At 33.6% G+C, this 26,513-nt stretch overlaps 1 protein-coding gene across 5 annotated transcripts; it reads left to right on the forward strand.

The window, feature by feature from the left end:
• Nucleotides 1-337: 337 nt before the first annotated feature.
• Nucleotides 338-26,232, forward strand: LOC126834494 (aminopeptidase N). 5 transcript variants are annotated; one of them, XM_050566447.1, is made up of 17 exons: nucleotides 8,024-8,453; nucleotides 15,909-16,011; nucleotides 20,233-20,667; nucleotides 21,242-21,466; nucleotides 21,529-21,693; nucleotides 21,787-22,083; nucleotides 22,177-22,360; nucleotides 22,462-22,618; nucleotides 22,681-22,762; nucleotides 23,285-23,468; nucleotides 23,785-24,085; nucleotides 24,175-24,371; nucleotides 24,638-24,837; nucleotides 24,918-25,085; nucleotides 25,212-25,355; nucleotides 25,609-25,690; nucleotides 25,793-26,231. In XM_050566447.1, exons 2-17 carry the CDS (start codon nucleotides 15,995-15,997, stop codon nucleotides 25,970-25,972), a joined length of 3,018 nt encoding a protein of 1,005 aa, XP_050422404.1. In that variant the 5' UTR covers nucleotides 8,024-8,453; nucleotides 15,909-15,994; the 3' UTR covers nucleotides 25,973-26,231. The 5 variants fall into 5 exon arrangements, with proteins under 5 accessions (XP_050422403.1, XP_050422404.1, XP_050422407.1 ...); XM_050566450.1 differs by lacking the exon at nucleotides 15,909-16,011 and having other exon boundaries at nucleotides 8,025-8,189; nucleotides 8,375-8,453; XM_050566446.1 differs by lacking the exons at nucleotides 8,024-8,453; nucleotides 15,909-16,011 and adding an exon at nucleotides 338-592 and having other exon boundaries at nucleotides 25,793-26,232.
• Nucleotides 26,233-26,513: the final 281 nt, after the last annotated feature.

Here is a 26,513-nt window from a genome sequence, read left to right on the forward strand (position 1 = left end):
GCATTGCCAAAGACTGGGGATTATAGCGTTAATCACTGGTGTCGTCACCTGAGGTATAATAATTTTAATATTTTTTTGCTTGTGATTTACTTCAGTATAATTATTTTACATAATACATTATTATAGTATTCATAATTACTGTTGTATCTCAAAAGTGTAATATTTTAATACACGATGATTCCTAATCAGTATTTGATAATCTGCACTGTATATTATTATTATTATTTATATACATAGATATTGTTCGTGTCAATTATTATTGGTATGTCTAAATCGATAAAACACGGAAATTCCAGGGCTATATATTATTATTTCAGATTGAGTAACGTTCATATTATTTTAAAATCAGCGTTGAGTAGTAGTACCGTGTGTAAGGTGAACTTCGTATAAACACAATCTAAAAATCTGCTAATTTGATCGTTTAGTGCGCTGAACCATAAGACAAAATTGCGCTAACCTGATTTCGTGCATGTCGATTAAATGCACAATCACCTTCAATGTATTCGCCAGAAAATAAAGACCTCAAGTTCAATGAACGTTTGAACCAATGTGTGCATTCAAATTTCAATAAGTTCATCATACAATCCCGCAAGTGAGTGGCTTTGATTTGAAAATATAATTTCTTTTTACACGTCTTTTGCATAATCGATGACTTTACAGTTTAACAACCCGCTTTTTTACCTAAAAATAAACATTGGAGTTGTACGGTCAGGTATTAACATATTAAGTTACACTTTGTATGTTCTAATGGTTGTAATGTTGATCAACCTAAATAAAAGGATCAATACTATAGTAACTAAGCTTAAATACTATAAGCAAAACAAGTTTATTGCTTATTTTACGGAAAGTTATTAAACTTTTAAGGTTATATAGAACTGGCCAATCTTCTTTGCTCTTCTAGATTGGCCACTTTTAATTAGACATTTTGTTGTCATTCATCAATTACCCGTGTCTTTTATTTTCTATTCGAAATTTTGTTTTTACAGCGTCATCGTACCATATCGCAAAAAAATTAATAAATTCATTTTTATAAATGTATTATTTATAAAATAAGTATACGTAGTTCTATAGTATGGTGTACACGATATTTAAATGTAAAGACTTTGTATGTATTTTTAAATACGTTTCGCGTGAAGGAATAATATTATAACTAAACCGCAATTGCACACAATAGGTAGGGTATATTCTGGTATGTATTGAGTTTTGGTTTTGAAATTGTCATCTCTCTAATAGTCCCCCTAGATAGTATGCCACTGTAAAATAACTGTTGTTATATTTTTAACTTGGTACCTAATCAATGAACGTAATGATTTATAATGGCATATTATTCTGTTTTGGCGGCAAGCATCTACCGTGGCCTTTCTTTTAGAACGTTTTAATCGAAAAAGACTAACTAGATTTGTCTAAAATAGGAGAAATAACACAAGTAGGTATTTATATTGAACTGAACCGTGTTATTACGGTTGATCCGTAGGTCCGGTTTACAGCCTTATTGTGATTTGTGCGTACTGCTGTCATAAATTTCCTGTTTTCTTTTTTTTCAGTCAATTGGAATAAAACATTTCTCATCGTTATTCACTTTTTTCCTGTCTAAATGAAATTAAAACTAATCGCGGAATTATTGCGTTTCACTTTGTAGGTAGTTCTCTTCTAGTGTATCGATTTTGTCAATTGTTTGTTTAAGCACAATAATATGCTACGACGTTCATCATCCTCATTAGTCATGTTACAATTTACCATATAACTCATGTTTAAGTTGTTGTAATATGTATAATATATAATATATATATATATATATATATATATATATTAATTTGTGTATGAAATTTAAATTTTTTAGCTTCGCGTTAAAGCTATAAAAATAAAGTTTCATTTCTTTGTCTGAACTTTTTAAATTTAATCTACAATGTAGATAACGCTTATCACTGAACGGATTAAATTTTTTTTTTATTAGATGATATTTACAAATTTGATATCAAATCCCGATTTTCAAAATTCTGTGTCTGACTTGTCATTTTTTGAAACTATTTAAAAAATTAAAACCAATTAAATAGATTTTGTTCAGCAAAAATCTCATTCGGAAAATGGTTTAATTATCAATTAACTATTACACATGTTGTAATAGTATAAAGTATGTAAATTTATGGCGCTTTTATTCGGCTATTATGTTACTAGCACTTACTTTTGAGCTTGATACAGAGTGATAGGAAAAAACAAAATGGAGAATTTAATTAGATCGAAATAAATTTGGTAAATGGCGTCAATGTATTATAAGTAGAGGTTAATGTCCATCGCATAGCACAATTGACAATTCCCACCATTCCCGTTTGACTTGCCTATTTTTTACAGCAACGTTCATTAAAAAAAAAAAACACCAACTATGCATTATCTGAGTAAGTATGCATATCGCACGAAAACTAGATACTAAGGATTTGGAATATTTATGCACCTAATAATATAATAAGTATGTGTTTTACGAGTTAACATTTTTACCTTCTTTCTAAGTATTAAAAATGTTAGGCTATCCTTTCAAAAATGTATAAACACGCTGTGAAGGCTTTTATTCGATTAATCGTTCAAGCTTGATCAAGACTTGTATTTTTGTATTAGTCCGTGGTCATGTAAACCATTAATAATTTGGTCGTTTAATCAAGTGTAATTAATTAACTCGTTCTCCATGAAAAAAATCCATACAAACATAAGTATGACGTTAAATAATAATAATAATAAAAAAATACATGATTATTGTCGACAAGAAAAAAAAGTTACAAAGTCATGTCCAAGTACTTATTTACAAATCTTTTGAATTGTTTTACTTTTAGAAAATAAGGGATGTAAAAATCATATCTGCAAAGACCCGTTCAGTTAATTTTCGTACCCCATAACTAGGTTATTATAAAAGCTTTAACTATGAGTTGTACGAATTGTAATAGGCAAATTTATCAAAAATAATTCCACTGCGCGAAACAAACTTCCTTTTTTATATAATAATTAATATGTATGTAATATAATATAATTAAGTAGATTGTTTTCTTTTTGAGCCAATAGTTTATTGCATTGTTGGGCAATTAATTCATACGTAATTATTACACAGTATAGTAATTTCGCTTAAATAAGGAGAGGGGGGTGCTTAAACACTGGGAATATAAGAAAATACCACCTCTTCACTACTTATGATAGAAAACACAAACCATTTTTGGAGGTGCTAATTCCAGACCCCTAGGGGAGCTAAGCACTCCCAACCTCCCTTGGAATTGTGCCTATGTTGTTATCTGGGTTTCGTCATACTACACACTGGGCCCGTTGGATGTTGTTGTTAGTTTGTGAAGTTAAAACCGTCAAGATGGATATTGATTATTTAGTTGAAGTATTGGCCGTCATCGTAACTCGTAAGAATAATATTACTGCAGACCTTCAGTTTTGTCTTATTAAATTTAACAATAAAATATGAACACCACTTATAATAAGGGTGGTAATACGATATTGAAGCTTGACCAACCCGTACAAACAGCGTATGATAATAATATGATATTTTATCAGCGACATTTCCTGTTTCCTCTGACCCAAAAGAGCTGGGATAAGATTGATGGGAAAGAATCGTTCTGACAGGTTGCCATCAAACTAAGGGGACAAGCAAAAAACAAATGATACGAAACGCTATACATATTATTCAATGTCGGTTTACATACCATTTCAATAATAATAGTAGATATACGGTAAATTGGCTTTTTTTACGTGAAACGACCGATGCGAAATCGTTTTACTAACAGTAGGCATTTTCATTATTAGCGGTATACTGAACGAACACCTAGGTACGATTAAGTATACATATTTATTATTTTCTCTTTTGACCGTGTTTCTTCCCCAGCCCTTCTTCCATCAGTATTGCAGTTTCATTATTCATACCGTTGATATAATACAGACACATAAGGGGTAGTGGTTGTGGCGGTGGTGGCGCCCACTAAAAAAAAGGGGATTCGTGTGTGTGTGTATATATTGTTGTATACATTGTAACCCGTCAACGGTGGTTCACCTGGATACCTTGGGGAACCCCCGGTCTGTACCGAGGGACCCTGCACGTCTCACTCCCCTAAAAGTGCACGCTGTGACAAAAAAAAAACCCGCACCCCTGTGTACTGTGTCTCTAATACTATTCGCGTGACTAGAGGTAGTTAAAATAAGTTTGGTATTATAAAATTAAAAAATATTATTATTCGAGACGGTTGCAGTTTACAATACACTATTGTATCTAATCGTGGCAATCTATGAATTAGGCAACTCGCCGATATTTTAATAAAGGTTATGTATCTTTTATTAAAATAAAATAATAACGGTATGAGGTATCGGCATTCGGCAAGTCAAACAAGCGCAGCGTAACGGTTAATGGCGGTCGGAAGGTTTTGTTTTAGAGAAGATCAATGCAGACCGTCTATTCAATATAATATTGTTTTATGGTTTTAGTGAACGGATGCGAAGGAACCACAGTAAACAACCAAAACCACGTGACCGGTAGCGTTTAGGCGATGGATTCATGTCGATTGTCATTTGTCGACAATTTGAACGTCATGGCCTACCCATTTCCTATATTATATTATACTCGACTGTTGACTACTTAAGCACTATTGTGGTGTTTGAAAATATTTTTGTTAGCACTGTAACTAATGTTGTCAATGGGAGTAAAATTGAGAATTAATAACGAATAACAACTAAAACAAAACGAAAGTAATACAAATATATATATATATATATATATGTATATATTTATCAATATTTTATTAGAATAAATCACAACAAAAAAAATTCAAATAAAAATGTATTTGTTTAGGTACACTTTCTCCTTAAGTAATTGCCTATATATAGGGTAAAATACTAATAAACAAAATTATTCGAGTTATATTATTTGTTTATTGCATTGAGGGGAATAATAGCAGAGGGCGATAACCACTGGACTACATTAGTCATAGAGATATGGACTGCAGATCATATTGTGAACTAAAAAGAAAAGCGGAGAAGCGTCAGGAGTGAAACATTTCTGCCAACCAGCCTTTGGTTAAAAGACCAAAAAAAATTGTTTAATCAAGTTCATAAAAATAAAAATAATCTTTTATTTTTTCTATCGAATAATGTCCAACTCAGTTGTCAATTAGTATTGCATCTGTGTAGAACACACTTGTGATTATTATGTGCTTTTTCTACTTGCCACTGGACGAAATACGCGCTTTAATACATATTTCTAAAATTTAAGATTGTCTCAAACGTTTGAAACCGCCTACACAGCTGTTTCTAGTACATTATTTATTGTACGGTGTTTATTTTTAAACCATAAATAATACAGAAAATGTTTTACGAGCTGTTGTTTTAGATTAACGGCGCAAATAATGAAAATTAATTATTTTCTACTTTCTTTTTTCTCAACGACTAAAAATACACTTAAAATTAATCACAACATCCGTGAAAAGTTTTTCCTTTAAAATTGTGAACGCGTTAGTCGAGCTTTTAGACGTTTTAACCCAACTGGCTGCGTGACTACATACTAAAAAAGCGGTTGTAAAGTTTATCATTATTTTGAAACTTTTTATAGGAGACAATCCATATACTATAGTGTAATAATTTAGCTAGTATACGTCATGTACATTGCCTAATAGACGGTTTATAATCTATTACAAGTTTGCATTTACCTATTAATAACCATGGTATCTATCATATAAGGTTCGATATTACATTTTTTTAATATTTTTATTTATGTGGCGTATTTTTCTAACTTTGCTCTCTTTACGACACGTTGGATCGTCCTAGGTAAACACAAATTTATAGCCCTATTAACCTTTTATGTTAACTTAGAAGGTATTCATTTTACAATTATGTTTTTTTTATTACATACACGCTTATATAAAATGGATGTGGCGTTCGTTTATTTTTTAACCGTTTAAAATTTAGGGTTATCGCTAATAAGCCATATTTGTTTGGCCAAAAGGGAATAGTTAATACGTCAAATTTAGACATCTCCCTTTTTACTCTAAAACTACAGAATTATACGACCAACTACGTCCATAGTATTTATGATCTAAGAGGAAAGGTTGTATATAACTATACAGTCGGTCGTAAACCATAGGAGACGGCCTCGTACATTGTGTGTTTGGTATAGCATTTTTAAACAGCGAAAATACACCCTTACAATATTAGTGTAAAGGTCCCCAAACTGCGTTCCCCTCGGTAATGTCGGCACGTGAGCGCAGAAATCAGTCGGAGCTTATAGACATTTTATTGACAGCTTAGCTTACATTTAAATATTGACTGGCTCGGGGTGACATTAGTCAGTAGTCGGGCGTAGTACCTTGGGCGCGTCTTTAAAGGTTAGAAATATTTAAAATAATTTTAGCTTCGATGCGGAGCTGAGAGGCTATTTTAAAACTATATGAATTTAATATAATATGTTAAAATAATAGTCTTTAGGATCGCATTGGTGTAATTGTAAACAAATTGAGAATATAAAATTGTAATTTTATTTATAATAAGCGTTTATACAATTTATGTATTTGTTTAATGCTTTAACATCTTGCGATTAAAATTTTTCAATTACACAGCAATGACTCAGCACCAAGTTGTGATGGTTGTTAATATGTTTTCTTATTTAACTTGTATACCTGTGAACTACTAAGGTTTACTGAGATTTATAGGTATCTACCTAATATCTACATTAGTACTTTTGAACGATTACATGGTATAATACTGAAGTTCAGAGATTAGAGATTTGATCCAGTTGAGTACGATTTATATTATTATATTATATTATACAAGATTTGGTCATTTCCAAGATAATTTTTTTGGTTTTTATCTTCAAATCTGTCTGTAATTGAATAATTGTTATGATATTTTCTTCATAGATTTTATTGATAATAATTCATCAACAACGGTTTGCTTATTCTTGTTCAATAAAAATTATAATCAATTTGGGGTTTAAACTTTAAATAGTGATCCCTTATTTGATTTTCATTATAGTGTAATAGGTATATAGCTTATTATATAGGTCATTGAACCCGGCAACAATGGTGTAGCACTGTAGAGAAAACCAATAGGGTAAATGTTTTGAGTGACTGAGTATGTCGAGCCTTATGTTTATTTATATTATGTAATTTTTTATTACAATTGAAAGCCTAATTTATTTTTTCTATTTAGTATTTTGTCTACCATACACGGGTTTTATTGACCGGCCGATAATGTTGGCGACTTGCATTTTACAGCTTAAGTATCTATCATATGTGTATATTCAATGCTTAATTAAGCATACCTATCCGTAAGACAATACTTACAGTTAAAGCATATTAATGTAAAAAAACAATTAGTAAGAGTTCAAATTATTTTTAAAATTACAAGAATTTGTAAGGAACTTGTTTTCAAAAATAAATTTAATTGATGAACTGCTATTAATAAAGCAACAAATTTAATTAAGTGTATTAATTAATTTACATGTAAATATATGTGATAGCTTTAACCATTAAGGGCTAATTTAATGCTAGTAGAACTACCAATACTACTAATTTTAACTTACTTCCAATACCAACTTTTTATAAAAATAGCCAGCCATTACAGTGGGATCGGAGCATTGTGTGTTTGAAAATTGAGTTATGATTTTTGAAAACAGTACATCAGATAATGAGCGTTTATATTTGATGTGCCAGAAACGGCGTTTTAGATAAGGGGGTGTCAAAGTCAAACACAATTTTTAGAAGGCGAGTGTACCCACCACTTGTGCCACCGTGCAAAAGTAATCGGCGGTAACGGCAAGAAAAGCGCGCGAGATGTCGCGACTGACGCGAACCATAGTAAATGGCCCGTAGCCATCGTGACGGCGGCAAAACGTTGTCTTCGCGTTCTGTCGTGTGACCATTATTATTAATTATTCCAGCATAAGCCCACGGTCAGGCGGTACCCGTAGTACGCGCGCGTGTGTATGCGTGTGTACGCGCGAATACGGGTGGTTTTTGCCGGCGGGTCCGTTGGGAGGGACGCCGCGGTAACGCTGCCGCCGGCAGTGTGCGCCGCATCCTCGACCGAATCACAACGCGCGACGCTGCGTTTACCGCTCGACCGCCGTCCAACAACTGTACACCTCCATATTGGAGGATCGTGTGCGTATCACCACGACTGTGCCACCGACCTCGGCTTAAGAAATTTTTTTTGTGATATAGGTATATATAACAATCGAATAAGAGTTTGCGATAATTTTACTTTTATAACTGTAATTATAATAATACTAAGCATACATAATAAATCTCCATTGAGTATATATATATATACTCGATTATTTTATTATATTATTACATTTTGACCAAAACGTATTCTATTTTGAACGTTATCTTTTTTTTTGTAAAAGCCGAGTGCGGATTAATGCACAGCTAAGTTGAATAGTTAATACTGAATTTACCGCCAACGTCTATGGATACATAGTAATGGTAAGATTAATGACTTTAATAGAAACCATACAACTCAGCAAAATAATTTTGTAGTTTTGTTTTTGTTTGCATATTAGAATAAATTTGACGAGAATAGGCGTATAAATGCGAGGTTAAATAAGAGTTATCAAAATTATTTTGAGCTAGTAAAATAAGCTTAGAGAGTTTAAACAACAAAGGAGGTGGAAGGGTGTTAATTTTTTCTGTATAATGTTAAATATTAAGATACAGAGTGATTTGCAAGGATAGTTTGTATGGTGTAAAATTAAATTAATAAAATAGATATCATAGACCAGTCGCAGTGAGTAAAACAATAACCGGTAAATGACGTGTCTAAACGAAATTTCTACTCGATAAATTAAATAAAACACATTTCGTTGACAGTATGTTATTACTTCTTAAGTTTCTTAATTTATTTTCAACAATTGTCGTACAAACGATTTAAAACGACTTGTTACTGAGCTGGATTTTGGCTATAGACTTTTTTTATCCACATATTAATATAATAGACCTACTTTCAGTATTTTGAGACCCTTCACTTTTAAAATCATACAAAAGAATAAATAAATAAATAAAATTTCCCTTTATCATGGTGAAATTATTCATGAAGTAAACGTACCAGTTACTACGCAGTTCTAAAATAATAATTTAGTGTCTAAGAATGATATTTTCAGATACACAATGTTAGTGTTAATATCTACTTATTCTCTCGGGTTTATCGAGTATTGCAAAGCTTTAGTTCATAATGTAGTTAATCTATGGAAATCGAATGGAAGAATGCTTAACAATGCTTGGCGAAACTGAATCATAGATGATTATGGTTTGGCACGAATGGTAATTACTCGCTTACGTATTTAATGTAAACGAATTATCTTAATCTTTTAACTTGGTGTAAGATATTAACATAGTAAAATACACATAAATATACATAGGTAAATGTTTCTAAAGTATGTTTCTTTTAATATGTATTTTGCATTATTCTAATTTAAAAAAAAACATACTTCCATTATATTTTCTCTTTCTCTGTTCACTAAACGTGAAAGAATTTCATTAGTTCATGTAGGTATACATTTAATTCTCGTTAGGCGTAAAACACCTTAGACAAATGACACAAATGAAAAGTTTTAGAATGATACATAAAACATAATTACGAAATACTCTTTTTTTTTTTAATAGTAGAGTTTAATGGAGCTTTATTCTTGAATCGGTTATGAAAAATATTATAGAAAATGATATTCATCCGGAAATTCGATCGCTCAAGTTTTAAAAATAGAATATTTTTTACTAAATTTGAATGTGTCAACCGGTAGACTGGGCGACCGGATGTGTCCCGAGACGATACTTCCTTATTACGCGGATTTTCATATCGGCTAACGAAGACAAGTATTTTGCGGAATACATTTCTAAATATTTTGACCCGAAAGCACTTGAAGGGATTCGTGTACTTGTATGGTTCCATGTAAATCCCAAAGCGGAAGGAAATTTATATGTTACGTGACATGCGGCGCTAACGAAGATACTAAATCCTGTAAATCTACGTTAAGACCTTAGACTATATAACGTAACCTTCGAAGTGTGTTGTAAACAGGACACGGTAGATAAAAATGATGGTCGTTTTCTGTGTGACACCATTCAAAAAAATATCGATGTCTATCAGCTAAACGTCTATGTTATATTTTTTATGAACAGAGCAGATTTTATAGCATTTATACACATTTTGTAATAGCTGGTTTTCGCTAATTTTGTGGTATTTAGGGCAAATTGATTGTTATATTTTTAGTTCCTAAACATTTCGGGCTTTGTAAAGTTTGAAAATGCTATAAAATCAAGGCCCTGTCCATGAACCTATTTCCTTTTAATACATAAAATATTACTCACCGACTGTGGGTTAACATTATTTACAAGTTTTCCTTTTTGCAAGTTTATTGCACATACTGCGTCCAATAAGATGGTGTAGGTACAGGTTTTTTAGAAATTAAACAGGACACTTTTGAGTTGGTTTGATAACTCTATTTTTGAGTCTATATTTACACTAATATTGTAAATACATAGTATGCACTTTTTTCACGGTGTCAATATCTTACTATTATGTTCTTTTTTTTGGATATATTTACAGACATGATGTAGTATAACAGTACATTAAAGGAGACAAGAGCCTATTGTAAATACTCACACGTGTTTTGAGGCAATGACCCTAGCATAAAATAGTACGGTACATAATCAACGAATATACCTTGACCAATCTTGTTTCATTAACATAATGGGATGATACGCGCATTTTAAAACGGACAATGCCGTCCGAAATCCAAATACTTTCATACAAGGAAATAGCTTACCATTTAATCACAGGCGTTTTAGGCTTTGACGCCCAGCTACTAAGTGAGTGCTACTTATAATTTTGATCAAAATCCTTCGGGTAGGAGGTTGGGTGGAAAACTCATTTGATTGATTATGCGACTTGGACATGAATCATGATGTAGGGAGGAACCAATAAAGGTTATTGCCTCTCCCGTTGTAAAAAAAAAAACCACTAACGACATTAACTGCGTAATTTCAAATAGTTTTGAGAAGTTATAGTTTTTAATAGTTTAACTTTAGAAGAACTTTAATTAACCTTCGCCTGTATATAGCTGGACGGACAGCTGACAGTTACGTTCAATTTGCAATTCCATCCATTGAAAATCAGACCTGAACAGTATCTCGGATCTGTGAAATGTGACATCCTGCGCGTTGTTTGGCAGCACGTGCTTGATATCGTATGAGTGTCATCTGTTATAATATAATTCGGCATGACCGAGAGTCGCTGGTTTAATTATCGAGGATAAAAAGGGGAAGACGAACAAAATATCAACGCGCCGTGTGTACACAAAGCGTCAATTAAAGTGCTCAAACGTGTCAAGTGCGTTTTGAAAACACCCGGGCCGTACTTAAGAAAGTCGTCAATTTTTTTTAAAAATTATTTATTGGACTTCAGTCGATTTAATTAGTATTTGGGGCGAGCGTTGTTTTTATTTCTTCGAGCGACCGCAGAATTCTTGTCAATTATGTTATGCCTTTGGACACAACCGCGGTACACGTCTTACTTCGGTGTGTTAAATGATTCGTCACTTGTATTTCAAATACAATTCCCAGGCTTCCCGTTTTAAATTATACCCAAATGATGGATTCAATTAATATTAACTTTCAAGGTCCTTGCGCATACACAATCGTAACGGTGACACGGAATTACATATATTGTACGCTTGTTTAGTAATTCAGTAATAATTTATGTACATCAACTTGGACATTAATACACGTCAGCACCACTTTTGTCCACGCACGTCCTTTCTCCTCTCGGTTAACGTTGACCTAGGTTAATGTCACCTTGGGATTTCTCAAAGAAAGTGCGGTTTGATCTCGACCAAATCGGCTCGGATGCTTTATACCTGTCCAAAATAATTACAGGTATAATGCAAAATACACCGCACGAGAACTCCTTATCCCTTCAATATATAGGAGTTCTGTTATATTATGTTGATCTCCTATTATTTTTGTGTTCAATAGTTTTGATTTAACAAGTTTTTCATATTGTAGTAACGTATTAAAAAATTGCGTACTTGTATTTGTGTAATAATTCACACTGTATACATAGTAGGGTATCCAATAGGATAGGTAAGCTAGGTCCAAGTTTCCGTTCTAATCCGGTTATAACTCCTACGGGTTTTTTCTAGCCACATCAAGCCATCTTTGACTTGGGCGTTCCCTTGATCTTTTCCAATCTATTTGATTTACCATTACCATCTTAATAAGAGAAACATCAGCTCTCCATGCATGACCAGCCCAAGCAAGTCTTGAACTCCTTACAAACTACACTATATCCTCTTTTGTATACAGATTATTTAGTTCCCCATTAACCTCCTTATTTAATTTTGCTCACTGTAGTCGAATACAGGACCATAGATTTTTCTTAACATTTTTCTCTCAAAGACCAGAAGTTTATTTTAGTCCCCTCCTATTGTGGCCCATATGTTGCAGTCATACGTAGCAATTGGTTTCTACGTTATATTGATAACTGGGACTGGATCGTTAAGTGTAAGAGTCGTTTCTCAAGGATCGCAATCGTACTCGTGGTATGAAACTTTCGTATTTAATGCGCATATTTATCATTCGAATTAAGTACATGTTCTGTTTTTGTTTAAACGTTCTACTTATGTATGTGTGTGTTTATGTTTCTGACATTTTGTGAAACGTCCGGCGGACAACACGTGACGTATTACAGTGTCCCGGGACTACTTCTGATGATCGATTGTTCTGGTTTACTGTCCACTCCATTAAACGACATAACCGTTGTTTTTACCATAGTTAATGGTTTGTTCTTTGCTGTAAAATTCTCCCACGTCCTACGCCGATTATTATTTATCGGACAATAAAAAAAAAAAGTATAAAACTCCTTTCATCATTGCAACTTGTCGGTTTTCTATTTCATTTCATTGCACTCCGACTCTTGGTTAACTAACTCAAAGACGGACAGACCATAGATGGTATGTTAATTTAAACGCTTAAGGTCATTGTTTGTCGTTTCCGTTTCTAAATTAACCCTCTGTCGTGCTGAGTGGTCATTACACAAAATAAACACTTGTCATACCTAAACGTTTTAAACATTAATGCGAGATAAACGTTTTAATTGCGGTTAATATAATTGTTTGCGCCACGCAATCGACTAGCTGTGGGCAACTAATATTTAGTGGACTGTATAAAGTAGAAGAGCTTACACACTATCAATAAAAAATAAACACATGATTTAAATGACGAAAAAATTAATTTATAGTTTATTAACAACCCAACGGAAAATTAATATCAAGTACAACAGAACCGGCAACTCGCCTATTCAGTCAGACCATCGAGCGGTCACTGGCCGTGGAATGGTCCACCCCTTATCATATGCTTACTACAAAAATAACTTAAATAGAAATTAGCAACAGGTGATTTAAACCTGGACAATAATAAAATGCATATAGTGTGCATTTGTATCATTTATCACCGATCGTGGCATTTAACGATTTTATGCCAACATTTATGAAACACGTGAACAATAAGGACAACTGCATCCATAAACATTGTTATTATTTCACAAAAATGTAGCCCCCCAAGCCAAGTGTGTAGGCTTTGTTTTACCATAAGTAGAGGTACTTTACAGCTTTCGAATTTCCTATGATTTTGATATTAAATTTTAAACTTAATTCTAAAACTTCTGAGAAACTTTTAACAAAGGATTCGAGAAATATTTTGCACTTTTCGAATTCAATTAAGAACAAAACGTTTCCAATGATTCCAATTAATTATTTTTGTACTTAAGATTTTAGATTTTAATACAGGATATTGATTTTGTATTAAAATTATTCTAAAAACTGGTTTTGACTTTTAAGGATATTGCAATTTTTAGGAGCCCCACCCTTCGCCTCAAGTGTAATTAATGTGTAGCTCCCACAGTCTAAAAATCTTTCCGGTGTCCCTGACTATAAATTAACTGTTTTACTACAAAAGAATATACATAGCCTAGTGCGTTTAATTAATATTATTTTTCTGCTTAAAATTTCTTTTAAAGCTACAACTTTGTTATGATCGAACAATTCTAATAGATAGCCTTTATTTTAAGAAAATACATAGCACTGTAAGTATCATAGAATCACCATTTATTTTTTACCTTGGGTAAAAATGTTTTTATTGACTTTTCTAAAACGACTACACCAACGTAGGTATATCTTAATTGGTGCTCTGTGCAATCAGGTTGTTCTCAAGTTCTTACCATACTCTCCCTTTTAAGTACAGCCTTGGAAATCTCAATGTTTGTGGTAGTCTAGCATTAACGTTATAATTAATGAACTCTAAACTCTAAAAAAAATTTAAATAACAATTACTCGGCTAACAAAATGCGTGTATACTCGTGGTATCTGACGTTTTAATTTACTTTTAATTAATCGTTTGATGTGTTTTGAAAGCATAAAAAACATTAAATTTATTGAAGACAATCAGTCATTATCAAAATGATTTCAGTCACTCGCCTACCAGTGTTAGTGTTCACACAATTAGTTCTACCACATAGACACAATAGCACGCTACCGGGCTTTTATTTTTGATTTATGATTTTTTAGAGGTGACCAGGAACCTGTTAGTATTGCCCTTGCGGACACATAATCGCATATCTATTAAGTCTCAATTGTTTTTGTTCCCTTAGTTAAACATTTTTATCGTTGTACGGGACTGGTTTACAATTAGAAAAAATTTTCTGTAAAATATGTATTTACTACCATGATAATGCGTTTCATAAAATAACGATAGTGGACAATTTAAGTTTAAAAAAAGTATTATGTTAATCAATTAACTTAAGTATAACCTCATATTTCTAGTGTCAAATTTGACTTTGTATTTAATTTGATAATTTATCTATCGCGTTTAGTAAATAACAGTGAAAAAGATATTTGCCATTTACCCTTGTTTGACCAGATTTCGTTTTAGAATCTGAGAAAATACAGTTCATTGACCATAGGTGTATATATTATTATCATAACAAAAACAAACAAAAAAAAAATATTTTAAGCTAGTCCCGACTATTGTAAAACACGTGTTGTCAAAAAAAAAGAAAATACAACAATATAGTTTTTTGTTTTTAAGTTAACAATTGTTTATTTTATTTGACTGAGGGTCTTTTATTTTGTTTTTTCTCTTCGTTTCTCACAACTCGACAATACCGTTAGGAGGTTATTTTTTTGTCTCTGCGCTGGTCTATGGTCCAACTATTGTAATCCATCGAAAATATTGTCACAAGATCACCCGGAAGCTACTAGGCGCTTTATTAATCGTACCGTCTTCATTATCGACTTGTGTGGCACGACCACCGATGTCAGGCGGGCTCACTATAGTACGGTACCATTTTACCTATAATATGTGTTATGCTGGTAGTGCCATCGTCTGGTCTGAAGCATCAGAAGAACAATACGAGTATTGTTATGAACTAAAATAATATATTAATATATTGTCTTACACGTGATATTTAATATTCTCGAAACTTTATACACCTTGAGTATGTGGTTTTTTTTTTTTTTAATAATCATGGGAGGGGTACACACTATTAATATTTTGCACTCAACGATTTTGTGCGTCATTTACATGCGAGATCCGACATTGGATCACTGGTTCGCTCCATATATGTTGTACTCTTCATTAATCATTTTTTTTTTGTCACACAACTGATTTGTATCCGGTTCGTCTTTTCGATCAGATTTTATAAGTGAACGTCGAGTAATAGTTTTTTAATTTTATGCGTTCGATTATTGTCGATCAATTAGGATTGCTGTCAGTCGGTTTTTGCTTACAATATTCTGACAATGTTTGTTGAAATTGTGTTTTATTCACGTCTAAACCGTTGACGATATTGTTGTTTCCATGTGCATTGGAAATGCGTTCGCGACACATCAGGGATTACTGTTGAACGACACGTAGGATATCCGTTGGAAGATAGCGTCGCTGTCCCGTTTGCCTGGTCAAATCACAACCGAGCTCAAATGAAATACAAGTTCAAGTAACTCTATTTATATGTTATAACAGTAATAAGCATGCATCCGCATTTGACTTACCATTAGTATATGCATCTGTATCGGTTACTGTTGCAATTCAGTTGTTTGTTTCACGCTTGTTTCAGAATTTATTCCGTTTATATTATATCCATGCATATCGTTATTATAATGAAAAACTATCGCTCTTATAAGCATGCTATTATTGTCTGCGCCTTGGGTGTCAGAAGACCAATCTAACATTTAACATAGGTTTTCTATAAAAAGGCTATTGAGTTATGAGGCAAACTGTATTTTGGGCAGTTTTCATTTTTTATTTAAATCAAAGGTCGTTTCTTCTTTATCGAGCATGACTTTTTTGAATAATAAACATACCATTACAGAGGCATTTTTTATACAAAGTGCAGCACATTACAATGTGTAGTATTACGAATTTTGTTAAAATATCGACCGGAGATCGGTCCTTTTAGATTCAATAAGTACAACGACTAAGACCTAAAATAATACTATCCGCACCGTATAACCTAAATGATTGCTTAAAGGTTACAGAGATCTATGGACAACCCACGGCTTTCATTACCGCGATGATGATTACCCACTCTGTTCGCAATAATTACAAAATTATACTGAACTGCAAGGTATTCTTGTGAATGGATCCTAATTTAAATTATACCGTTAGCGCGGAGTTCGGTTAGGAGTAAAAATAAAACGCGCACTAGCTGAATAACCGTAATTCTCAATGTTAGACCACACAGACCCTCGTTAGAAGTTGTATTTACAGGTATAATATTCAAAAGAAAGTAACCCCTATACGCGTGTTCGGTTTGACAAGAGTTCCTTTTATTCGTCCGCCAACCGATACCTATACCGTTCCTCCATTAGCATTCACACGAAAGATATATTATACTGTGTTTGTTGATTTGGGTTTCTCAGTAAATATTTACCGAGGCCGGTTTATTGTTTCGAATCGATTATCCTTCGGGTATCTCGAGTAGCTAACTGGTCGTCTATTGTAATCTGTAAATACAAAATAATTATTGTAATTTATATGGTTAAAACAACGATTAGCCGTTCTTCTATTAAAACTAAATCAGACTCACACAGTAAACCTAATTCAACGCTATAATAAGTTAACACGAACAAATAGTCATTTATTCATAAATATAATCCTCGTGACTCATGAGTCATGTTTTGTAGTCGACCTATAAGCGTGTAATTGAAAAATAGTCTTATCACGGTTAAAAAATAAATATAATAGCGTACATTGTTATCGTTCGATCTTAACAAAAACGGCTTGACAACACCGCGGCGTCGCGTGCGGTTTAGGAACCCTTCTTTTTTTTTTTTTTTACGGGGGTTGAATCCAATAACATCCATTATCTGTGCAACGGAAATAATTGTCAATAAAGCTCATATCCCTTCTGCAAATCAAACGTCGACTGGCTCAGGAAGTGATCACTCACGTTGTCGGATTCGCCGTACATGTACATTAGACCGACCCTTTGGATTTAAAACGAGTTTTTGAAAAACGATCGTCCCGAAAACCGTTGGGGAGGGTGCGCGCGCGACACTCTACGGCTTGTGCATACAAGTTGTGTGTATCATATTGAGTAATGTGTTTGCAAACCGGACACAAATGACCGTTCGACGTTCTGGGGGATGGCGTATATTGTACTGGGTGTCTCTTATAATATCCCCTATGTTAAGATCGAGCGGTAACGAAACCTCGTCTACGGTATTTCCGAATTCTGACATAGTCATCGATGGATCTTATCACAGCGAAATGGAAATTTGACTGTAAATCTATCCTTGCCACTGGATTTTTTGACTTGGAAGACTCCAATTGTTTTTTTGATAGGTGAAAGAAAATTTTCGAATTTAAGCAAAGTTTGCTATACTCGAATTTAGAAGTCTATACCCGAAACGTTTGTACTACGTTGCGAGACAGTCGGTGGATAAGATAGCATTTTGCATTTGGAATACAATTGATGCAAATTTTGTTATTTTAAAAACGAGGGGAGAGTCGCCTCGTACGTCTAATCAGAAATCGAGTGTTTACTCGAAGAAAAAACAACGTATAAAAATACGGGTCAAGGTTCACGCTGTAGCCAACACCAAATTGATAAAATCCTATAATCTACGCCAGCGTTGGAAAATTACATGCTTATTAACTTAATTCCACCCGAGTAAGGCATAACGACGGACGATGGATTAACGCGCGAGTGCTGGTTAATCGTGTGTACAAACATTTTCAAAACTAATAACCACTGCCGAGTGTTGACATGCGGTTCTTGATGCGGTAAATATCATGTATTTATATGTAAATAAATAAAGATTTATATAATATCCAGGCAAATAATATTATCCCACCATACACACGATTTAAACACAATACATATTATTTATTAAGCGATCAATGTAGGTACCAAAAATATTCAAATTGTCTCTTGAAAATTAAATATTTATATTATGTCCGTCAATAAAATGTTATATTGAACCGTAACTAAAATAATTTGGATTTCATAAAGATTTATAAAGAATTTGTTTTATTCTAAAATTATTCAGTTAATTATATTACGATGATTAATTTATACTTGTTGTGCCAGCTTTTCATGACAATTTTGTTGGTTTATAAAGTTTTTTATTATATTCAGTCGTTGTGATATCAAAAAATCATGTAAAAAGTATTAATTTTAAATGTTTTTCATCTACATCAACATACACCCAATATACTTGGCAATGACTGAGATAATTTGTTTCAATCATTTTTTAAAACCATAGGGTACTCGTGGGAAGAAGATAATATATATTCGTTTGTTGACCTCATAGCAAGAATAAAATAAGTGACGATAAATTTAGACGGCCCATCTTTTTGCGCCGTTGCAAAATCATAAGACGCATGGTAATATGTTTTCTTGAGTAGAAAATGGATTACCAATTTTAATGAAGCGACGTTTGAACGACTTACGCTTTAAAAGACCGTCGAGCTAAAACCTATATCTGACTTGTATTGTTCAAAATTACTATCAATAAATAGCGCAAGAGTAGAAAGTAATGTTGGTTATTATATTGTCGAGGCCGACAAGTACTTAGATAGTGTTTTCCTATCCAGGGAAAGTGTTATTATGTACATTTTCCATTTTCATCGATAAATCATCGCACAACGATTACGCCATGATAAATAATACAGTGATACCTACTTATTAAATTTGCCTAGCCGTACTAGATGTGGAGAAACACAATACGGTTTTACTCTTTCTGTGCTTTTGCAAATCGCTGTAACGTGTTCTCTAACATTTGATACTTATTAGCTGTTATAATAATGCCAAGATGTTGTTGTAGTGTTGCATGTACTAACCTTGTACTATAAGGCTTTAACGTCCTGGCCTAAAAAGTTATAATTTCTTGTTCCAAGTTACCGCTCTAAGTTCAGGGTTGTAGTATTGTTTTTCACTTGTTAATTTGAAAGAGCAATGTTGCTTTGCAGCATAATAGCTCGTCAATTTACAAAATATAAGTACATTATGCATATTATGCAACTTCCGTACAAAAAAGTATATATTTATAATTTTTAATAATTTATCTTATTAACTAAAATAAGTGTATTTTAAATAAAATTCGATAAATTGATAGGTGTCATATTTATTTTTATTTACATGCATTGTAAACAAATTTGGGTAAAGAAAATAATTGTTTTTAGGATTATTACAAATTAAAAAAATTGTTTTAAAAATATTGTATTTAAACGTTTAGGTTAGGAAATAAATTAATAATAATAATATAATACCTAATACTTTTTTTTTCTATTTCCATATAATATGTAAAGTTATTATATTATAATTTTTATTATTACAATTTAATTAATTAATCAATTTCTATATTATGTATTATGTTCACCCATTAAATAAGTGTTGAGTGTCGATCCTTTTATAATTTATCACTCTTCTGAATTAGATTTTTTTAAAAATATTTTATGACCCTGCTAGAGTATTGAAATAGTAGTAGATGGGCAGCTTGATAAATAGCCTATCGTTTAAGTCTCGTATAACGGTTCAAATAGTAAACAAAACACGCAATCACGCACAAGGTTATGACTAATTCGCGCTGAGCCCTTACGAGCTCACATATTAGCATGATATTCACTGAATCAACGTTTTGTTTTTAATTGTTTTATTTTTTTGTTGGGACGTCAATTTTTTATCATTCAATGTTTGTCGAATGTATTACAGTGTTCATGAAGCCGGCGAGACGATGGACGGTGACACGACGTACACTACGGGGAGAAAAATCCGCAGGGTGCGCTGGTCAGTAGTTGCTTCTTTGGTGGCAGTCATCTTTCTGCTGTGTGCATTATGTCTGTTTTTCGCCTTCAACTCGAGCCTATGCAATCGTCAGCCCAACTTGCTGGGGACCACCGAGACAATTTTGGACGAAATACGTGGCGTAGACTACGAACGTTTGGAGAGCAACACCGGATCTACGCACGTCCGTTTGCCCACGTCCGTCATACCCGATTCTTATAGTATAAGAATCATACCTTTCCTGTGGGCAGGCAATTCGACGTTTGAAGGGCAGGTCGACATCATCGTCAACGTGACTGTCTCCGTAGATTCCATAACGTTACACGCCGTCGATTTGAATATGACGGAGTGCACTGTCATAAGGTAAGATACACAAACTTATAATATAATGCCAGTACTTCAGAATGTCGGGGTCAAGGTGAATCAAAAACATATTTCTCGAATTCTGACTTTTAAGGTTAAGTCCATTTTTTAGGTATTTTATTGCTTTCAACCTCGTCCCCAACACTAAGTTTTAAAACTCACTACCAGATACCATGCATTAGTATGAAATTCGAAATTTGAACTGAGCTTTTGGAGACAAAGGTTTCTAATAAACACTGACAAATCATTTAGTGAGATAAGATCTGTAAACGTTAAAATTCTCGTCTTCGTTTTTAAAATCCAATACGTTAAATATTTACAAAACGTTGAGATACACTCTATACATAGTAGTAATATTGATCGTGTTTTGCACGTGTTTCTCTGTTCACCGACGGGATCTGGTAGATCTTAATAGCGTTTCCTATTAAGACCGCATTGGTTAAACCATTAATCACTCGACGGCCGTTCGAAATTAGATTAACGAATCGAGACAAGTCCAACCGAGTCGAGCATAATGATTTTAATCCTGTTGACTTCAATGACGTCTTATGTTAAAAAATAAATTATTCTTAAGGTATCCGAAAATAGTGCCCAACGAGCACATGATGATGGACGACAGTGTTTTTGTACACATCCAAGAGACTCAACAGGATTTATCTAAACAATTTTTCATTATCAAATTCAAAGACTCGCAGCCTGCTGATTACCAGTACAAAATTCACATAAAATACACGGGGAGACTACAAGACAACATGGAAGGTTTTTATAAAAGTTCATATACCGTAGGAAACACAACGAGGTAACAAGAATGAATTTTTGGAACTATTTCATCCGCCTATTACATTAATGAGCCGTTTTCAGATGGATAGCCGCTACTCAATTTCAACCTACCGATGCGCGAAAAGCGTTTCCGTGTTTCGACGAACCTGCCTTTAAAGCCAAATTCACCATGGCCATAGCAAGACCCGCACACATGAGCTCAATATCTAATACGGGTCTCCGTACTGTCTCTGACCAACCGAAATTGTACGTAGAACTCCTAACCTTGAGTTCAAAGACACCTACATAAATCCTCCTTGTAATTCCCAATACTCACCTGATGTTTATGCAACTGTGCAGGCCGGGATTGCTGTCTTCGTACGAATGGGATTTGTTCGAGCAAACGGTGCCGATGTCGACTTACCTGGTGGCGTTCATTGTATCCGATTTTGAGTATTTGTCGTCCGAGACATTCCGAGTTTGGGCTCGAAGTGAGGTGTTATCTCACACCAACTATGCTCGAGACATCGGTCCTAATATACTCCGGTTTTACGAAGAGTTCTTTTCCATACCTTATCCTCTAAAGAAGACTGACTTGGTGGCTTTACCCGATTTCGCTGCAGGAGCAATGGAGAATTGGGGTTTAGTTACTTTTCGGTTAGTTCGAAAGGAAAATAATACATCGTTTACCTCATTAGTACTTAGATAACTCTTTTTTTTTTAACATTCTTTTTAAAAACAATTTTTTAGGGAGATCGCTATGCTTTATAACGAAGGGGTTTCGCCGAATTCCCAAAAAGAGCGTGTGGCAACGGTAATCGCTCACGAGTTGGCTCATCAGTGGTTCGGCAATTTGGTAACGCCAGACTGGTGGTCGGATCTATGGCTTAACGAAGGCTTCGCTACTTATATCGAGTACTTAGGAGTGGACCACGTATGTTATTGGATTATTGATATAAATAATAATATAATAATATGCGATGAAACGAAAATGACTGTTGTGGCTTTGTTTTGTTTGTTTCCGAAACGTCAAAGGTGGAACCACGGTGGAAAATGGAAGAACAATTTGTGCTGGGTGGCATACACAGCGTGTTTTTAATGGACTCGTTGAAATCCACACATCCAATATCAGCACGCGTGTCGAGACCGGAAGAAATCAATGAACTGTTCGACCGAATCTCCTACGATAAAGGTGACTTGACATAATTGATTGTTTTAAAAATGTGTCCCTCATTAATATGCTTATTTGTTTAGCCGCATCTGTAATACGAATGATGGACCATTTCCTAACTCGACAAGTATTCCGAAGAGGATTGACTAAATATTTGAATTCAAAGTGAGATCATTTTATACGTTTAAAATGTAATGGGTTTTTCGTTATTCTGACTCATTTTATCAAATTTTCACAAATTACAGTCTCCCGTTTAAATCTAATCACGTTTTAATTACACGAATTAACGATTTTTACCTCGTTCTTTATATTTTACTCAATAAGTCGTGTCTGTCGTATGTATTGTTTAATATAAACATAATACAACAATTGAACGGCAATTCGGAATAGAAGCGTATAATAGATAAAATGCATTTTCATATTACTTGATAAAGCATAAAAAATAAAACTGTTATTAAACGCAATTGTAATTAAATCAAACAGTGTGTAATTTAGAAAATTGAAAACGTTTAATAATAAGATATCGATACATAACAAATCGAAATAAAACTATAAATATTTTTAGTAATTTACATAGCCAACTTTTTTATATAATAATCATATTTATCATAAGTGGTTAAACTATTAATTATTATATCGATAGAATAATAATTGTTTCAACATGTATAATATCTATATTGTATTTAGGGCATACAAAAATGCTTGTCAGAATGATTTGTGGCAATCTTTAACCGAACAAGCCCTGGAAGACCGAGTCTTAGACAAGACGTTTACTGTAAAAGACGTAATGGACACTTGGACGTTACAACCAGGATTCCCAGTGATAAACGTTACTCGGAACTATGATTCCGATTCATTAATAGTTTCGCAGGTAAATCATAGTCAACGAAAACATATTATTTTGATGGTGTCGATAAAATTACATTTAGTGTGTATGTGTGTTACACCCAAACTAACCAGTTTACATGGGGGTTTCCTATAGCCTGATTTTGTTTCTGTACAAACACTATAACGAAATTCATTGATTTTAACATGGTTGTACTTCAGAAGTGGTTTAAAAGGGGCTCCTGAAATCTTGTGAGGCAATTGGTTTTGATTTATTATCCGTCTACAACCCATTGTCTAGCACAACTTCTTCTTGCCACCCCCAAAATTGGGATTAAGTGTATGGAACACTTTTTTTTTAGAGTCGCTTTGTCCTGCACGATCCCAAAAGTAACGAAAAACACGATCAATCTTATTCGGGTAATCTCTGGTGGATACCGCTTACGTTTACTACTGCGTCTAAATTGGACTTTTCGTCCACAAAACCCGCCTATTGGTTCAAACCGGAGGAGTTCATGATGCTCACCGAGACGGGAATATCGTCCAAGGATTGGGTCTTGTTCAATATCAACGAAACTGGCTTCTACAGAGTGAACTACGACGCGAAAAACTGGAACATGTTAATCGACTACTTGAACGATCCAGAGTTGTACTATAACATCGGTAAATATATACTACAATAAGGGTTTCGGTTGATAGTGACATAAGATAAACCGTTTTATTATTATTATTTTTTTATAACAAATTTTCAGGTACAATCAACCGTGCTCAGTTGATAGACGATGCGATGTCACTAGCGAGAGCTGGGTACTTGAGTTACAAAACTTCTCTTGATTTGACTAGATACCTATACCACGAAGGCGAGTACGTGCCTTGGAAATCGGCTTACAGATCTTTCACTTATCTACATCAGATGCTCGTCAAAACTGCGACCTACGACAAACTAAAAGTAAAATGTTCATCTTCTTGTTTGTAGGTTTCGGTCATTAAGACCAGCGTGAATCTCCCTACATTTTCTTTGTATGTACTATTGGTAACATTTTTTATCAGTTGGGTGGAGTGGTCGGGTTAATTATGGGTGTTTTTGTTAAGGGTTGGGTACATCGTTGAATCTCAACTTTATTTATTTACTCGCTCACCATTTCCAAGCATAACAGCGGTTGTCTCGGGTTTTTTTTTTTGAGTACCTAAACATTATTATTGTGTACGTTATAGGGGTATGTTTTACACTTGATATCTCCGATGTACAAAGAGACGGGTTTCGCTGACAACTTGAAAGACGATCAACTGGTGATTTACAAAAGATTTAACATGCTGTCTTGTGCGTGTGAACTGGGACATCTCGATTGTGTTCGCAACGCGGTGGCGCATTTCCAAAATTGGAGATCCACACCTCAACCGGAGAAGAATAACCCGTAAGTCAATAGCCGTCAAAGGTTATTGTCGGATAACAATAATTAACGCGTTTTTTTTTTTTTTTGTGTGTGCCTAATAGAATCTCACCAAATCTTAAAGCGATTATCTACTGTACGGCTATCAGTTACGGTGGCGAAGAAGAGTGGGATTTCGCGTGGAACATGTACAAACAGACCAACGTGGCTTCTGAAAAAGATTTGTTATTGGACGCCTTGGGCTGCAGCAGAGAGACATGGATATTAGCAAGGTAAAAATACACTATAATAATAATAACGATTAGCATACGTATTATACTTGTGCAATCCGGGCGGAAAACCCGAAATGCTGTTTTGAAAGCTCTTCGTAATGGTCATTTTTTTTTTTACCGTTGCAGATTCCTCGACTATGCCATACAAAACAATTCGAACATTAGAAATCAAGATATCGGTAAAGTGTTCTACGCTCTGACCAATAAAGTAGCCGGACAAGAAGTCGCTTGGAATTATGTGCGAGATAACTGGCGTACTATAAAAAACACGTAAGTCCAAAACCAACTTGTATCGACCACAAGGATACAATAATTAGCGCGCACGTGTGTCAGAATAAAACTTATCTAATTTTAGAATAAAATCAAACGTCATAAAAAATACATTACTTTTCGCTTTGTAATATGTTGTGATAAAAAAAAAACAGTCTTTTTTTTGTGAGATTTTTGTAAAATACAATTGTGAACCACATGTAAAGTCAACCGTTTTTGTATTAATACAAAATTTTGTTTCTCGTTAATTTAGGCTGTCGACGAGTTTCTCGACAATCAGCGAAATAGTAAAATCCGCCACGGCTCACTTCAATACAAAAAACGATTTGATTCAGGTATGCGGCAAATATAAAATGCCATGTAAATGTCATTGTGGCCAAATTCATAAAACGAACGGCGGGTGTAACAGTTGTCTTTGTTTTCAATGTGTATTTCAGCTATGGCAGTTTTATAAAGACCAACAGGATTACTTGGGTTCGGCCCGAAGAAGCGTATTGCAATCGATTGAAAACGCGCAAGCCAACGTTGAATGGATGAACAAAAACTACCAAACTATCTCAGCATGGCTGCGCAACACAACTTCATACCTATCCCAATATACCAACGAAGTGGATTAGATCATTAGACAACTTTCTTGTTTAGACTGTACATAATATATTATAAATTTTACGAATAGAACACTAAGATTGATAAGATAAAATTTATTTTCGAAATTTACATTCATTCTCAGCTAATTAATTATTATATTGTCTTAGAAGACTGTTTTTAATTTGTACTATTTTACTGCAATTTGATTGCTACATTTATGACTTGATGTACCTATTTATTTATACTATTTAATTATTATTTTTAAAGGAGGTTTAGTGTAAATGTGAAAAGTATTTTTACATAACTATTTATATTTAAATTTTATTTTATTTTACGTTGTATTTTTAAATATATTTTAATAATAAAAGTACACTAAATTTTAATAAGCAAGACGAAACACTCCCAAGTTTAATTAACAATACATCAGACATCTCCACAAATTAAAAACAATTGCCATTTACTAATATAGTTGTTATAAAATACTAAATCCGTATGCACACCAGGAATAGAAAGAGTAGCAGAAAATAATAAACACATTATTAATGTTGTATATTGCGTTTGACCTTGCCG

Source organism: Adelges cooleyi, unplaced genomic scaffold (assembly GCF_023614345.1).
Source record: "Adelges cooleyi isolate 19-005CV unplaced genomic scaffold, UGA_ACOO_1.1 ACOO_flye_CR_arks_rails_tigmint_CR_PRNA_21, whole genome shotgun sequence".
In the NCBI taxonomy this organism is placed as follows: Eukaryota; Metazoa; Arthropoda; class Insecta; order Hemiptera; family Adelgidae; genus Adelges; species Adelges cooleyi.

What these genes read in the sequence shown, in the direction of transcription:
- LOC126834494 (XM_050566446.1), top strand. Translation starts at nt 498, where the DNA reads ATGTATTCGCCAGAAAATAAAGACCTCAAGTTCAATGAACGTTTGAAC. An exon ending in AGAGTTGTACTATAACATCG is followed by an intron (nt 24,086 to 24,174) that starts GTAAATATATAC and finishes ACAAATTTTCAG; the next exon opens with GTACAATCAACCGTGCTCAG. An exon ending in TGGCGTACTATAAAAAACAC is followed by an intron (nt 25,356 to 25,608) that starts GTAAGTCCAAAA and finishes TCGTTAATTTAG; the next exon opens with GCTGTCGACGAGTTTCTCGA.